An 18,153-nucleotide genomic window follows, 5' to 3' on the forward strand; every position below is an offset into this window, starting at 1 on the left:
CCTCCTGCCCCTCCTGATACTTGCTTTGTTCGTCTCGTACCTCATCCAGAGCTGAGTGCAGAGCCTCCAGGCCGGCCTCGTTTTCGTCCGCCCTTCTTTCCAGCTCACGGATGTCTGTTTTGATGTCCTCCCTTAAAGCACTCAGCTCCTCCCGCATGCTGGCCATGTCACCCCGGAGGTCCTTGAACCACTGCTGGAATTCTTGCCTCGAGGGTACCTCCGGCTCGCCGACCCGCGCCGCGGGCCCCGGGTCCTCAGCAGGCTCGCTGCCCGACGCCATTTTGCCGTCAGCGTCCGGGATCGCAGCAGCAGTCGCAGCCGCGAAAGAGAAGCGATTCAAGTCCGGCTTTTTTCGCGGGGTAGAGGGTGCCGCCATGTCTGCTGGCAAATACGCTGAACCGCGGGGGTAACAAACCGGGTGTAGCCCCGATGGCGGGGGATTCACGCCGGAGGAGGGGGGGAGCCGAAAGCTCAGGCGGCCATCTTGGCGGGTGACGTCACCGCTCTCCTATTGTAACTTTTCTACGCCTGCTATGTTAATTGGTTCTCCCCTTGTTCACTGTAAATCGGTTCGATAAGACTTGTCTTGAGCATCGGTATATTAAAAGAACTCAAATAAATAAATAAATAATAGAGTGCGATAAAAAATAGAATGGAACAAGAGATATTTACAAAATGCAGTGAAAGTATATAATTACATAATTATAATTATAATTAGTTTTAAATGTGCTACTTGCTAACTTCATGGACTTCCCCCTAGTCCTTCTATTATCCGAAAGAGTAAATAACCAATTCGTATTTACCTGTTCTAGACCTCTCATGATTTTAAAGCTCTCTGCTCAATAGACTTGAAGGATACCTATACGCATATTTCCATCCATCCGTCCTCGTGGCAGTACCTCTGCTTTCAATACAAGCAACAACATTACCAATACAAAGTTCTCCCCTTTTGACTCTCGGCGGCGCCCAGAGTCTTCACCAAGTGTATGGTTATAGTGGTGGCTCACTTACGTCAGAAAGGAATGACAATCTTTCCATATCTGGACGATTGGTTCATAGTAGCCCACAGATATTGGTACAGCACCTTCAACAGTTGATAGAATATCTGAACGCTCTGGGTTTGATCATCAATTATCACAAATTCAACTTGAAACCCACTCAAATTCTTCAATTCACTGGTGCCCGACTAGACACGATATGCCACAGAGCATTCCTACCGGAAGACAGAAAACTCGAAATGTGTCGCCTCCTACAGGTTTTTCACCACACACAAAAACAGACAGCACATCAAATACTAACAGTGTTGGGTCATATGGCAGCAGCCATTTTCACTGTTCCCAATACCACACTTCACATGCGTCTTCTACAATGGGGGTTGAAGTGGCAATGGAATCAATACTCGCAACCATTGCACAACCGCCTAATACTCACTTCAGAAATGGCGAAAGACATCAGATGGTGGCTTAAGAAATCCACCCTTTCCAAGGAAGCATTGTTCATTCAACCCACCTCCTCACAATGCAGTCCTAACCACAGGTGCATCTCACAAAGGATGGGGATCCCATCTAGACCTCCTGGAAACTCAAGATCTATGGTCCCCATCCGAACAACATTTACAAATCAATCTATTGGAACTTCGGGCGATCCGAAACGCCCTCCAAGCGTTCCAGTCCCATCTATAGGGTCACAGAGTGATGGTCTACACAGACAACCAAGTGGCGATGTTTTATGTAAACAAACAAGGAGGTTCCGGTTCATGGTCCCTTTGCCAGGAAGCCCTGCTGATCTTCCAATTAGCACATCAACATTCCAATCATCTGCAAGCAACGTACTTGCCAGGAATTGCAAATTCCAGAGCGGACAAATTAAGTCAGGTGTTTTATCCTCACGAATGGACTCTCAACCCAGATGTAGTTCAAAGTCTTTTTAGTCAATGGGGGACTCTGACAATCGATCTCTTTGCAACAGAGGGGAACGCTCAACTTTCTCGTTTCTGCTCACTGTGGCCAACTCCCAACAGAGTAGCACAAGATGCATTCCTGATTCCTTGGCACGAAAGCCTGATGTACGCTTTCCCTCCAATTCCGTTCATCACGAGAACTATTCAGAAGTGGATAAAGGACCGGGCACAATTAATCCTCATAGCACCTGCATGGCCCATGGTACAGTTATCTACTTCGCCTTTCCATAACAGACCCAATTCGTCTGCCGAATCAGCCAGATCTCCTAATCCAACAACAAGGCACGCTTCTTCATCCACTTCACGCCTCTCTTCACTTGATGGCGTGGAGATTGAGCGGCTCCTGCTAAATGAGCAAGGCATTTCTGCAACAGCCCAGCAGGTATTGTTGGAATCTAGAAAACAGTCAACTAGGTGCAATTATGGGTTCAAGTGGAAACGCTATACCAGTTGGTGCACAACTAATAAAATTTCCCACTTGGACTGTTTCCCAGAGCTACTCTTGGACTACCTTTATACCTTATGGGGTAGATTTTCAGACGAGCGCGAACAGCCTACTTTTGTTTGCGCTCCAGGCGCAAACAAAAGTACGCTGGATTTTAGTAGATACGCGCGTAGTCGCGCGTATCGGCTAAAATCCTGGATCGGCGCGCGCAAGGCTATCGATTTCGTATAGCCTGCGCGCGCCGAGCCGCGCAGCCTACCCCCATTCCCTCCTAGGCCGCTCCGAAATCGGAGCGGCCTAGGAGGGAACTTTCCTTTGCCCTCCCCTCACCTTCCCCTCCCTTCCCCTACCTAACCCACCCGCCCGGCCCTGTCTAAACCCCCATCCTACCTTTGTCGGGGGATTTACGCCTCCCAGAGGGAGGCGTAAATCCCCGCGCGCCAGCGGGCCTCCTGTGCGCCGGGCCGCGACCTGGGGGCGGGTACGGAGGGCGCGACCACGCCCCCGGGCCGTAGCCACGCCCCCGTACCCGCCCCCAAAACGCTGCCGACACGCCCCCGCAATGCCGCGCGCTCCGGCCCCGCCCCCCGACACGCCCCCCGACACGCCCACTCCGAAAACCCCGGGACTTACGCGAGTCCCGGGGTTCTGCGCGCGCCGGTGAGCCTATGTAAAATAGGCTCACCGGCGCGCAGGGCCCTGCTCGCGTAAATCCGCCCGGTTTTGGGCGGATTTACGCGAGCAGGGCTCTGAAAATCCACCCCTATATGTTTCTGGTCTCGCAATCTCCTCGATTAGAATTCATCTGAGTGCAATTGCAGCTTACCATAGGCCATACCAAAATCAGCCTATCTCCACTCACCCATTGGTGTCTCGTTTCATCAAAGGACTCATGCACCTTCGTCCGCCAATTGCTAAACCACCAGTGCCGTGGAACTTGAATGTAGTATTAGAACAACTAATGTTACCACCATTTGAGCCCATGGACTCTGCTCATATAAAATATTTAATCTGGAAAGTGGTATTTTTAACAGCAGTTACTTCCGCAAGATAAGTCAGTGAATTGCAAGCCTTAGTTCACTACACTCCCTGTCTACAGTTTTACCACCAAAAAGCAGTTCTTCAAACTCATCCAGCTTTTCTTCCAAAAGTAGTATCGCCCTTCCATTTAAATCAAACAATAGAATTACCAACATTCTTTCCCAAGCCTCATTCTAACGACTGGGAACGTATGCTACATACGCTGGACTGCAAAAGGGCATTAGCGTATTACAAGCAAAGAACACAATCTGCTCAACGTGCTTCTCAACTTTTTGTTTCCTTTAACCCTAATGCACCAGGTCTATTGGTAACCAAACGAACAATATCTAGCCGGATAGCGCAATGTATAACTTTTTGTTATGACTAACAAGGTCAAACTCTACCGAAGTTTCCAAACGCTCATCAAGTTAGAGCTATGGCAACATCCATAGCACATCTTCGCCACGTTCAACCAATAGACATCTGTAAAGCAGCTACGTGGTCATCTCTTCATACCTTCACTTCCCATTATTGTTTAGACCAACAATCAATAACTGATGCGAAAGTCGGTCAAGCTGTACTGCAGTCCTTATCAGGGTAAAAAAAAAAAAAGGAGAAAGAGGACATAGAACTATGCAGTGCAACAAAGGGCCGACTACCACTTCCAAGATCATGCTCAAAATGCCTCAAATACGACAGCGTGATAGGGAGCTTTGGACTCCCATGACAGCATGGCTAATTCAGCCCTGCTATCGACGGGAAAAAGCAAGTTTGCTTACCGTAAACGGTGTTTCCGTAGCTAGCGGGATGAATTAGCCATGCTGACCCGCCCTCCTCTCTGTCAGTCGACCATTTCTCTTATATGCATATGCCTACGCTTAATTACAGACTGAGGAAAATCTGTTACTTCCTGCGTGGGAACATATGCGCAGGCGCAGAGGAAACAAAACTCTGACCTCTGCTTAATAAGCTCTGCCTTCCGGGCCCTGATGGACAGTTCCCATGACAGCATGGCTAATTCATCCTGCTATCTACTGAAACACCGTTTACGGTAAGCAAACTTGCTTTTTCCTTTTGCTTTTCAATTGATGTTTTTGCTGTTCAGTACATTGCTTTTTTGCTAATGCTTGCTAGGCATACCTTTACATTGCTTTTTCTGTTCCAGTTGTCCCAGTTTTGTCCCGTGGACCCATCAGTTCTAGTTGCTCAAAAGACTTGTTTAATTATGGCTACTACTGTGGACCTGGAGATGGCGAGAAATGCTTCTGCATCTTCTGAACAGGTACTGAGTGGCTGCTCAACTCCATTAACTAGAAGACTCTCCATTAGTGCTGAATTATAAAATAATAGAACATAGAACTCATGAGTAAAATAATATATGACACACTACTAGAAACAAATTTTACTCAGTACATATCAAGAAAGAAAAGCTGTTATAAATTGACCATCATAAACACACTAAGGGACTGCATTAATACCCTTCATGACTGTCTCAACAAGTATGTGGAGTATAATCATCAGTCATTGATAATCAAGAATATGTGAGCATAAATCTTTGTAGTTAAATATCTGTGATACCACAAAAAATATATTTTTAAAAATGTTTTTAAATTCACATAAAAATGCCTTAAAGATAGTCTGATACACTTATCTGTGAAGGCTCAGTAAAAGTCAACCCTCTGAAGATAAACTGTAAAGTTGCCCAGTTTCAGGAACAACGGTCAAGTGGTTGTCATCTTGGAATGTGGAACCTGATCTCAAAATGTAATCGTACTGGGGTGACAGTCCAAAGTCTGACATTGCAACATTTCGAGAATAAAAGACTCTGACTGCTTCAGACATGGGAGGAACAAGGAGCTTTCATGTGTCTCAGGAAGTGGACAAGTTGATGGCTTGGGCAGAGCTTCACCTCTCTCGCCGAGCGGCGTCCCACATTGAGGGAGTGGACAATGTCCAAGCAGATTTCTTAAGCCGTCAACACTTAGATCCCGAGGAGTGGGAACTCTATGAGGACGCAGTAACACTTCTCTTTCTCCGGTGGAGGACCGCTCACATGGACCTGATGGCCACTCAAAGGAATGCGAAGGCCCCCCGCTTTTTCAGTTGCAGAAGGGAGCACGGGGCAGAAGGAGTGGATGCGCTGGTCCTCCCATGGCCACGGCACCTCCTGCTATACGTGTTCCCTCCCTGGCCGGAAAGGTAATTCGAAGAATAGAGAACCATCAAGGACCGGTGATCCTAGTGGCGCCCGAATGGCCATGAAGACTGTGGTTTGCGGACTTGATAAACCTCACAGTGGACGGCCCACTTCAGCTGGGACATCTGTCCTGCCTTCTGCGTCAGGGCCATGTATTATTCGACAGGGCAGATTGCTTCTGTCTTGCGGCTTGGCTTTTGAGAGGCGCCGGTTGAGAAGACGAGGTTACCAGGAGGATGTTATTTCGACACTCCTCAAAGCCAGGAAAACTTCCACTTCTCTCTCCTATGTCCGGGTCTGGAAGGTTTTTGAGGCCTGGTGTGTGTCCATACACGTATCTCCACGTTGCACCTCAGTAGCCCAAATCCTATCCTTCCTTCAGCGAGGCCTGGAGAAAGGATTGGCCTATAACTCACTACGGGTTCAGGTGGCAGCCCTTGGCTCCCTCATCCAGCATCTCGATGGGGCTCCTCTTTCTTCCCATCTAGATATTGTCCGATTTTTGAAAGGTGTCAAGCATGTGAAGCCTCTGGTACATGCCCTATGCCCCTCTTGGAGCCTGAATTTGGTACTTCAAATCCTCAGCGGTCCTCCATTCGAGCAGCTAAAACATGCCACTCTGAAGGATCTTATGCTCAAGACAGCCTTCCTGGTGTCAATTTCTTCTGCCCGCAGGATCTCAGAACTCCAGGCTCTCTCATGCAGAGAGCCCTACCTCCACTTCACGGATTCGGGCGTATCCTTGTCAACAGTTCCATCTTTCCTGCCCAAGGTGGAATCGTCTTTTCATGTGAATCTATGAGTGGAACTTCCATCCTTCTCGAATGAAGCATCCAGAGAACTCCGCCACCTTGATGTCCAGCGCATCCTTATTCGTTATCTGGAGGTGACTAATGAGTTCCAGTTATCCAACCATCTCTTTGTCCTCTGGAGTGGCCCAAGAAGGGCAACAAGGCATCCAAAACAACCATTGCGCACTGGTTGAAGGAGGCAATCACCTCAGTGTACATGGGAGCTGGACGCCAACCACCAGCGGGTATTAAGGCTCACTCACTCCATGCCCAAGCCGCTTCCTGGGCCAAGAGTCAGGCCATCTCTCCTCAGGATATTTGCCGTGTGGCTACCTGGAAATCGCTGCACACCTTTGCACGGCACTATCGTTTAAATGTACAATCACTGGGTTTTGGCTCTTTTGGCGCCCACGTCATTCGAGCAGGGCTATCCGGGGCCCACTACGTAGGGAAGCTTTGGTACATTCCACTGTCTGGACTGATCCAGGTACATACAGGGAAAAGAAAATTATTCCTTACCTGCTAATTTTCATTCCTGTAGTACCACAGATCAGTCCAGACACCCTCCCTCAGAATTTCATGGGATTGGGATTGTCTTTCAGCTGACTGTTCCCGGTCACTTATGTGGCTGGTTTTCATTTTCCTGGGTTCTTGTTGCAAATTATGGTTCGTAAATTTTATACTTGTTCGTTATTAATCATTATTCGGTTCTGGTTTGCTTGATCCATCCAATATTCTCCTTTATGCTTTGATATTCTTAATACTGAAGAAGGTGCAGAGGGTGCACCTGCTTATATGAGGAAGGGGGACATAACCCACTGTCTGGACTGATCCGTGGAACTACAGGAATGAAAATTAGCAGGTAAGGAATAATTTTCTTCTTCGCCTCCCTTCCCCTATCTAACCCGCCCCCCCAGCCCTACCTAAATCCCCCACCCCCACACACCTTTACCAGTATGGTTTTCGTATACCTTTCTTGGGGCTGGCTGCTGTGGGAGGTGAGGATAATTGATCTGTGCAGAAAATGGTGAATGTGATAAGGGACAAATTGCAGGGTAAAATTGCTTTGGGTAGAATTGCTGGACCTTTTGTGGAGCCCCCGTTTCAGGGGATGGTCTTGTCGCCTTTAGTGGTGGTCCCGAAAAAGGAACCTGGAAAATTTAGGTTGATTCATAATTTGTCATTTCCTGAGGGTTGTTCAGTGAATGACTTTATCCCGTGCGATCTGAGAGGGTGGTGCACTATTCTTCTTTTGACTCAGCACTTGATTGTTCAGCATAGTGGTCAGGGTGCCGTGATGGCCAAGTTTGATATACAGTCTGCTTTTTGTTTGTTGCTGGAGCATCCAGACAGTTTTCCTTTGGGTTTTCACTTTAATGATGCCTTTTACTTTGATAAATGTATGCTTATGGGTTGTTCTATTGCTTGTGCGTATTTCGAGGCATTTAGTTCTTTCGCTCATTAGGTAGTTGAACAGCAGTCTGGGACTTCGAACATTGTCCATTATTTGGATGTTTTTTTTGTTTGTGGGCAAGGTGACTTCGAGTGATTATGCTGATGTCTTGCAGTGTTTTTGGGAGATTTCTGCCATTTTCAGTATTTCCATTGCGGAGGGGAAAACAGAGGGGCCCTGCACTCTTTTACTTTTTCTGGGGATTGAGTTAGATTCAGTGGACATGGTGTCGCAATTACCCTCTGAAAAGGTAGTCTGCATGAAGGGGTTGGTAGCAAGGACCATCCTTAGTTGGTAGTTTGAATTTTGCCTGTAAGGTCAATCCAATGGGGAGAGTTTTCTTGCATAGAATGTCATTTGCGATGTCCGGCATCAAGAAGAGCAATCATCATATTAGGATTACGAGTGGGATTCGTGATGATGTGTGCATCTGGGACCGATTCTTGTCAGATTTTAATGGTTCTTCTTTTTGGCAATCTAACCCATTATCGAAACATGATTTTTGAGCTTTATACAAATGCAGCAGGTTCTATAGGCTTTGAGGCTTACTGTCAAGTTTCTTGGTGTGCGGCTTCATGGCCGGAAGATTGAAAGTTAGCGGTACAACTAAAAACATTACCTTTGTCGAATTGTTTCCATTAAGGGTAGCAGTTTGTTTGTAGGGATCATGTTTGCAGAACAAGAAGGTTGTTTTCTGGTGTAACAACCTAGATGTGGTTGAGGTTATGAATAAGAGGTCTGTGAAGTGTTTGTTGGTTTCTGACTTGCTGCAGGAGTTTGTGCTCTGGTGCATGAAGATGAATGTGACTGCTTGGGCTCGTCATGTTTCGGGCGTGACCAATTCTGTGGCTGATTATTTTTCTTGTTGCAAGTGGGCGCTGTTCCGGAAGCTCGCTCCAGAGGCAGATCTCTGCGGAGCTTCAGTTTCTCCTTTCCTATGGAAATTTGGTTCCTGGAAGCATGGAAGCTGCTTCATGCATCTTTAGCTCCCTCTACATGGACTGGTTATGTGAAAGGAGCTAACAAGGGGGTGTCTTTTCTTGCATCTTTGAGTTGGAGGAAAGGCCCTGTCCCAGAAGTTTTCTTGTTGCAGTTTATTGAGAATGCAAAGGCTGAGGGGGTCACAAAGGCTGCGGTTTCTAGACAACTATTGGGGTTTTCCTTTTTTATGTGCGTGCATGGTTGGGGTTTTCCTATGGGCCGTTTTTTGGTTCATCATTTGTTGTTAGGTTGGTCCAGATGGGCGGTTGCCCATTACTCATGATATTTTGCTAGGGTTATGGGACGTGTTGGCGGGCATTTGTATGTCACAATATAAGTGCTGTTTGTTTCGTCTTGCTTTTGTACTTGCATTTTTTGGGGCTTTTCGGATTAGTGACCTTGTGGCTAAGGCCACGACTGGGTCAGAGTTCTCTGGTTTGTTAGTCCAGCATGTTACTTTGGGCAGTGATTCGCTTATTATTTACATCCCTAGGTCTAAAACTGACAGAGCGGTAAGGGTGCTTCGGTGATTCTTTGTGCTGTTCCAAGTTTACATACCTGCCTGGTTGCTAATTTGTTGGCTTTTAAGCTAATTCAGCCTAGGAGTTATCCTGGTTTTTCATGCATTCCGATCTTCATCCTTTGACTAAGTATCAGTTCGAAATGGTACTGCATTTGTGTTTGACCACGCTCATTTTGGATGTGGGTTGTTTTGGCACTCATTCCTTTAGAACTGGTGCACCTACATCAGTGGCTTGCTCAGGCTTGTCTGGTGGAGTGATTCAGAGGATTAGGCATTGGAAGTCCAATGCCTTCGAAGAATATGTACATCCTGGGCCTCTGTGATGTCTTCTATGTTTCTAATTGTCTTCTCTTTGCATGCTGGGGGTGGATTGCATGGATTGACAGACACTCTTACATCGTGTGGGCATATAGACATGCATGTGGGCATCCTTATGGGGCACAGATGGACTTGGCTTAGCATGTTGTTTCGAGCAGTAACACCTTGCTCCTCCTTAGCCGTGCAGGTTAATCCTGCCCCCACCTCCCACATCATCAGGAGGCATCAGCTAAAGGTTCTAGCAACGACTCCAGACTCAATGCTCCATACCTGCAACAGATACCTTCATTTCACTCGCTCCCAGCTTCAGCGCGGGAGTCTTCTCTTCAACCATCGCTGCTAACGTTGTTTCGAGCTGTAGCACCTTGCTCCTCCTTAGCCGCGTGGGTTAATCCCGCCCCACCTCCCAAGTCATCAGGGGGCGTTGGCTAAAGGTTCTAGCAATACAAAAAATAAATTATAAATACTAAGAAAAAATATTATGCATAAAAAATTTAAACTGCCAACGGCAATCCTAAAGTTTTATTCAACATTGTAAAAAGTCTAACAATAACACCAGTTAACTCACCATTTACAATAATGAATGATCTATGTGATAGCATTTTGAAAAGAAAATAGAAAATATATTAGCTGAATTTTCAAAATTACCGCCCAAATTTACACTGCCGCAGGCTGCATCCTCATTTTCTGAATTCAGTACTACAAACAATAGAACTATAGTTACCATCTTAACAAAATCAAAACCATCCACTAGCCCATTCATTCCCTGTCCTGGCTATTTATTTAGAAATATCAAGGATCATATCGCACAAACTATCTCTGATATAGTAAATGCATCTTTGTCACAAGGTATATTTCCTGCATCCCTCAAAAAAACATCTATTTTTCCAATACTAAAGAATAAAAATCAAGACCCACTAGATGTATCTAACTACTGACCCATTGCTGCTCTCCCAATTTTTTCCATGGCCATGGCGTCTGGGTTCCATCGGTGCCCGGACTGTAATCGCACCATGTCCATCACAGACCTCCATAAAGTCTGTGTAATGTATCTTGGATGAGAGCACGATATTTTGACCTGCACCAAATATGCCCTAATGACATCAAAAGGTCGCAAGGCCAGAATGGAGAAGATGGAACTTCTCTTCCGTGCTCAAACACTGACTCCGTCCATTGCATCGACGTCGTCAGAACCGACTCCATCAACTTCATGCCAGCATCGACCACCGGCCGGTGACCGGCCGGCATCGATGACATCTCGGCCTTCGACACTCTCTACTCCCCTTCAGGACCGAGGGGATCGCAGAGACCAACATCACCATTGACATCGAAAGTCTTGGACCATCGAGGGAGCAAAATCATCAACCTCGCCATTGTCTGAGCTGCCGTTGAAGAAACCCCGTCCAGAAAAGGCACCGGCCTTTTCGGTGACCGAGTCAGCGAGGCAACTCTCACCCGACAGGGTATTGGGAGCCACGACTCCGCCTTTAACGGTGGTCCTTCCGGCTATGCCTCTGCCTCTTTCTTCTGTTCCGGAGCCAGGGCTACTTGCTCCAGGTCTCCGAGAAGAACTGGACCGGATGGTTCAGGAGGCCATCGACAAGGCGATGCAATGACTCCAGGTTCCTCCGGCACCGACAGCGGTACCGATTGTGGAACCGTCCACTGACCCAATTCTGGCAGCGTTGGCACCGCTGTTCTCCAGGATGGAAGTGCTCATTGCCGCTTTTCCACTGATGGACCCCGGGTCGCCGATGGCTCCGGTGCCCTCCCTGCTTACTCTGTCATCGGGAGGAGAAACACCGTTCCGCATCCCTCCATCAGGAGTTCTACCTCAGCCATTGATGCCGATATGTCCATCGCCACCGGCCCAACCATCGGTGCCGATACGCCCATCGGTACTACCGAGCCATCCATTGATGCCCTCAATGCCTGCGCCACTGCCTTCGATGCTTTCATCGGTGCCTCCAATTATTCCTTCGATTCCTTCGGTGCCTAGACCAGGACCCTCGGGTATCCCGAGGGGCAGGTGCTGATCCCTATGATACCTGGACTGATGATTCCTCCCCAGTCACCGATGATTTGCATTCATCACCTTCACCCACTGAAAGTAGAAAGTGTTCTCCTTCAGAGGACCTTTCCTTTATAAATTTTGTGAAGGAAATGTCTGAATTGGTTCCTTTCCAATTACAGACTGAACAGGATGATAGACATCAGATGATGGAGTTGCTACAATTCCTGGATACTCCCAAGAAAATAACCTCCATCCTTATCCACCAGGTTCTTCTGGATCTCCTCAAGAAGAACTGGGAACATCCTGGCTCCATTGCTCCAGTCCACAGAAAAGCTGACACTACCTATTTGGTACAGTCAGCTCCGGGTTTTCAGAAACCTCAATTGGATCACCAATCTGTAGTTTTAGAATCTGCACAGAAAAGAGTAAAGAGATCAAAGCTTCATGCTTCTTTTCCCCCTGGCAAGGAACAGACGTTTCTAGATGCCATTGGTCGCCGTGTCTTCCAAGAATCAATACTCATCTCCTGAATTGCCGCTTATCAGCTCTATGTGACCCAATATAATAGGGTCATTTTTAAGCAGATACAAGATTTGACAGACTGCCTGCCTCAGCAATTTCAAGATCAGCTCCAAACCCTAGGAAACAAGGGTTTTGAGGCAGTCAAGCATGAGATCAGATCATCTTACGATATATTTGACATTGCTACTAGGGTATCTGCAGCCGGTATTTCGGAAAGATGATGGGCCTGGCTCAAGTCTTCCGACCATCGCCCTGAGGTAGAAGACAGGTTATCCAACCTACCCTGTGTAGGAGATAATCTGTTTGGCGAACAGATTCAACAGACGGTGGCGGAACTTAAGGACCATCATGAGATCCTAAGACAGCTCTCTCTGATGCCTTCTGACTACTCTTCAAAACAGCCCTTCCGAAAGGACTCTAAGAAGTCATTCTTCTGCCCGAAGAAGTCCTACCCGCCACCAACCAGATCCCGTTCTACGAGACCTTTTCAAAAAGCCCAGTCTCGTCAGACACGGAAACAAAAACCGCAAGCAGCTCCTCAACCAGGTCCTGCTTCAGGTTTTTTACTTCTACCTAGAGAGCAGCAGCCAGCTTCCATTGCCTCACATACCAGTAGGAGGTCGTCTGTGCACTTCAACAACATACGGCACTCAATCACCTCAGACCAATGGGTACTGGAAATAATTGCTCAAGGTTACCATCTGAACTTTCTCTCCGTACCACCGGACTCCCCACCTCTACCGACATGGAGAACATCCGATCACTCCATCCTTCTGGATCAGGAGGTCTCCCTCCTTCTCCAGTCCAAGACAATAGAACCCGTACCCTACTCTCAGCACGGCCTAGGATTCTATTCCTGGTAATTTCTAATCCCCAAAAAATCGGGAGGCGTTCATCCTATTCTGGACCTACGGGCCCTCAACAAGTACCTCTAGCGAGAGAAATTCAAGATGGTAACCTTAGGCTCGCTTCTTCCTCTTCTACAAAGAGGAGACTGACTCTGCTCTCTGGACCTCCAGGACGCATACACTCATATTGCGATAACTCCATCTCATCGCAAATACCTGAGGTTTCTACTAGGCCCCAAGCACTATCAGTACCGAGTGCTCACCCTCATGTCTCTTGCACACCAGCTGCAGTCTCAGCACTCTGCGACTGCATGCCACTTTCTCATTCTCCTGGGACTCATGGCGTCCTCAGTTCAGGTCACACCAATGGCCCGATTGGCCATGAGAGTCATGCAGTGGACTCTAAGGTCTCAATGGACTCAAAGCATTCAGCCCCTGTCAACCATTGTCCACGTAACTGATTCACTCCATCAGATCAATCTCCTCCAAGGCTTGCCCTTTCAGGCTCCAAACCCTCAATTAACTCTCACCACCAATGCTTCCAACCTTGGCTGGGGAGCCCATGTGGCCAATCTGCAGACACCAAGGATCTTGGTCTCTAGAGGAAGCCAAACACCAAATAAATTTCCTGGAGCTTCGAGCAATCAGATATGCTCTCAGAGCATTTCAGGATCACCTCTCAAATCAAGTTGTCCTGATCCAGACGGACAACCAGGTGGCCATGTGGTACATCAACAAACATGGAGGCACGGGCTTCTTCCTTCTGTGTCAGGAAGCTGCACAGATATGGGCGGAAGCTCTCTCCCATTCGATGTACCTCAGGGCCACCTACTTGCCAGGAGTGCACAATGTGTTGGCAGACAAGCTGAGTCGCATCTTTCAACCACACGAGTGGTCTCTCAACCCCTCAGTAGCGAACTCCATCTTCCTACAATGGGGATATCCTCAGATAGACATCTTTGCGTCTCCTCAAAACCGCAAAGTAGAGAACTTCTGCTCTCTCATTCGCAGCAAACACTCTCAGCCCAGAGACGCATTCTCTTTCTCATGGGCAACCGGTCTACTTTATGCATTCCCTCCACTGCCTCTTCTCTCGAAGACTATCGTGAAGTTACGTCAGGACAAGGGAACCATGATCCTGATAGCACCTCACTGGCCACGCCAAGTGTGGTTTCCAATACTTCAGGATCTCTCCATTCGCAGGCACATTCCCTTAGGAAAGGACCCGTTTCTGATCACTCAAAACGACGGGTGCCTCCGCCACCACAATCTTCAAGCCTTGTCCCTGATGGCATGGATGTTGAAAGGTTAATCCTTCAGCCACTTAACCTTTCTGACCCAGTTTCCCATGTCCTGATTGCTTCACAGAAGCCTTCTATGAGAACATTTTACTCTTACAAATGGAACAGGTTTACATCATGGTGCTCTTCTCAGCCCCTTGACCCCTTTACCTGTCCAGTCATGAAGTTTTTGGACTACCTCTGGTACTTATCAGAGTCAGGTCTCAAAACTTCTTCCATCAGAATGCATGTCAGTGTGGTAGCCGCCTTCCATAAAGGTGTGGGGGATGTACCCATATCAGTACAATTCCTTGTAACACATTTTCTGAAGGGCTTGCTTCACCTTAAGCCTCCACTGCGTCCTCTGGCCCCTTCTTGGGACCTCAATCTGGTTTTGGGTCAGCTCATGAAACCACCATTCGAACCTCTTCAATCCTGTGATCCTCACTATCTCACATGAAAAGTGATTTTCCTTCTGGCAATCACTTCGGCTTGCAGAGTTAGTGAATTACAGGCTCTAGTTACCTATCCGCCTTACACTAAACTTCTGCAGGACCAGGCAGTACTCCGCACTCATCCTAAATTTTTGCCTAAGGTAGTTTCGGACTTTCATCTCAATCAATCCATTATACTACCTACCTTTTTTCCCAGGCCCCATTGCAATCCAGGAGAGTAGGCTCTGCATACCCTTGACGGTAAATGGGCTCTAGCGTTCTACCTAGACCGTACAGCTGCCCACAGGAAAAGCACTCAATTGTTTGTCTCTTTCCATCCTATCAAATTGGGTCAACCTGTGGGTAAACAGACTCTCCCTCCTGGTTGGCGGACTGCATATCCTTTTGCTATCAGCAAGTGAGCATTCCACTTCAAGACCGTGTTAAAGCACACTCTGTGAGGGCCATGGCGACTTCAGTAGTACACCTATGATCGGTGCCACTTCCTGAAATTTGAAGGGCTGCCACCTGGAGTTCTCTCCATACTTTTACAGCCCACTATTGCTTGGACAAAGCTGGAAGACAAGATTCCATCTTCGGCCAATCTGTCCTGCGTAACCTATTCACAACTTGACGTACCAACACCCTTCCGCCTGCCCGTTAGGGTTCAGGATGCCCTTGGCCAAATTCCACCCCAGTTGTTGTGCCTGTTGCACGTCTTGGGTTCATTTGGTGCATAATCAGACATCCTCAGCTCGGTACTCACCCATATGTGAGGACTACCATCCTGCTTGTCCTGTGAGAAAGCAAATGTTGCTTACCTGTAACAGGTGTTCTCACAGGACAGCAGGATGTTAGTCCTCACGAAACCCGCTCGCCGCCCCACGATGTTGGGTTCGTAAAGTTTTTCTTATTTTATTTTTTGGCACTACCTGTAGCTTTTAATCGACAGAAGGGGGACCCCTGCTGGCTGCACGGTTAGTGCCATGCTGGGCATGCCCAGTAGGGGCCAGACAAAGTTCTGGAAACTTTGACAAGTGTTCCATGATTGGGCTCCATCCTGTGATGTCACTAACATCCTACTGTCCTGTGAGAACACCTGTTACAGGTAAGCAACATTTGATATCTTACAACAGATTAAAATTAAACACCTCAAAGACAGAACTAATTTTTCTATCATCAGTACCTGATTCTATTTATCAGCCACCGAAGAATTTCATATTTGAAGGTCAAGCATTACATATAAGATCTTGTGCAAAAAATCTTGGTATACTCATCGATTCCAAATTATCCATGTCTAATAATATATCTGCTCTAGTAAAAAAATCTTTTTTTAAATTCCATATGTTGAGAAAATTAAAACCTTTGCTGTTTTCCTCAGATTTTCACTCTGTGACTCAAGCTTTAATCTTGACAAACTTAGATTACTGCAATTCTTTTTTTTTGTCAAAATCATTTTTTTTTATTAAAGAGCATCACAGGTACAATTAAAAATACTTTCAAGGAGCAGATATTTGAACAACTCCCCTTGTACCTTCTTTTTGAAATCTATAAGACCAAAAAAAAACAAAGCCCACTACACAGTCACAACCCAGACAGACACACACAATCACAACCCAGACAACCACACACATTCCACACAGTTTACCCCCTCCCCCCTACTGCAATTCTTTATACTTGTGTTTACCTTCATCCACTACTCATCCTTTACAACTAATCCAAAATTCCACAGCCCGTGTATTATTTAATCTGTCACGCAGAGATCATATTACCCCGATTCTACAACACCTTCACTGGCTACCAATCTCACAATGTATCACATATAAAATTATCACGATAATACATAACCTCCTTTACAACTCTAAATCAGTATGGCTATGCACACTACTAACAGTCTATAAACCAAATTGGCAACTTCACTGTGGGGTAGATTTTTTTAAAAAGTACGCAGGATTTTATAAGATACGCACATAGCCACGCGTATCTTATAAAATCCAGGATCGGCGCGCGCAAGGCTGCTGATTTTGGGAGCGGCCTCGGAGGGAACTTCCTTTCGCCCTCCCCTCACCTTCCCCTCCCTTCCCCTAGCTAACCCACCCCCCCGGCCCTATCTAAACCCCCCTTACCTTTGTCCCTAGATTTACGCCTGCGAGAAGCAGATGTAAATCTACGCGCGCCAGCGGACTGCTGGCGCGCCGTCATCCGACCCTGGGGCTGGTCCGGAGGCCTGGACCACGCTCCCGAAACGCCACATCCCACCCCCGAAACGCCGTGTCATCCAGCCCCGCCCCCGACACGCCCCCTTCAAAAATCCCCGGGACCTATGCGCGTCCCGGGGCTCTGCGCGCCCCAGTGGCCTATGCAAAATAGGCGCGCCGGCGCGTGAGGGCCCTGCTCACGTAAATCCGGGCGGATTTACGCGAGCAGGGCTTTTAAAATCCGCCCGTCAATGAATAAATGCATTCTTAAGGTACCATTAGTAAATATAGCAAGATCTAACAAGTAGATGTGCTTTCTCTGTTGCTGGACCAATTCTTTGGAACTCAATCCCTGAAAAAATTCGATTAACATCAAACACAAAAGAATTTTAAAAATCCCTAAAAACTTATCTGTTTACCATTGCTTATAAAATCAGTTAATTGATGGTTTAATGTTAAGAACATTAATCTTGCCTTGACATCCACTGCTGTTTTGAAATAAGTAGGTACTTTTGTTGATATGAGCTATTGTAATAATTACGATGTATATTGAGAATATGTTTGTACTGTTATTTTAATTATGTTTTATTGTACACCACCTAGATGGTCAGTTGCCTGCCTAATTTGCAGTATATAAAAGCTTTAAAATAAATAAATGATGTGACCATCCTATGGTTGGGGCTTAGGGGGATGCTTTGGGATGAATTAATTCCATATTTGTGGCAAGTGCTAGAGTTGTTCAGTCAGCCATGTGTGTTGATCATACATTTGGGTGGGAACGACTGGAGTAGGTTGTCTGGCTGCAAGTTCATCAGCATGGTTCAGAAGGATGTTGTGGGTTTGACATGTTTGTGGACCCTTGATTGCTGTAATGATGACTCCTCCCATGGGGAGGAACCCCGTGGGGAAAATATAGCAATAGGCTTTCTCTAGAGTAACGAACACAGAGAGAAAGGAAGCTTTTTTATACAGCAGTAGGCAATGCCCGAGGAGCGGGCAACGCTCTTCTGCCAATGAAGTAAGTCTCAGATGATAAAGTTCAGTCCAGGCACTGTATTGATCAAGTGCGGAGAAGGTATCACCAGAAGCTGGGATGTGAGGGGTCCAGTAGTGGTCCGCAGAGCGGAGTATGCCCGGAATCTATTCTGTGGTGAGACAAGGCAGAGAGA

At 47.0% G+C, this 18,153-nt stretch overlaps 1 protein-coding gene across 1 annotated transcript in view; it reads left to right on the plus strand.

Moving 5' to 3' along the window:
• Positions 1-18,153, plus strand: part of TEX11 (testis expressed 11) — a 974,891-nt gene that overhangs the window by 790,425 nt on the left and 166,313 nt on the right. Inside the window, exon 24 of the mRNA XM_029607248.1 lies at positions 4,591-4,707. Within this exon, the coding sequence (XP_029463108.1) occupies positions 4,591-4,707 (117 nt within the window). The remainder of the gene's footprint in view (positions 1-4,590; positions 4,708-18,153) is intronic.

Source organism: Rhinatrema bivittatum, chromosome 6, assembly GCF_901001135.1.
Source record: "Rhinatrema bivittatum chromosome 6, aRhiBiv1.1, whole genome shotgun sequence".
Lineage (NCBI taxonomy): Eukaryota > Metazoa > Chordata > Amphibia > Gymnophiona > Rhinatrematidae > Rhinatrema > Rhinatrema bivittatum.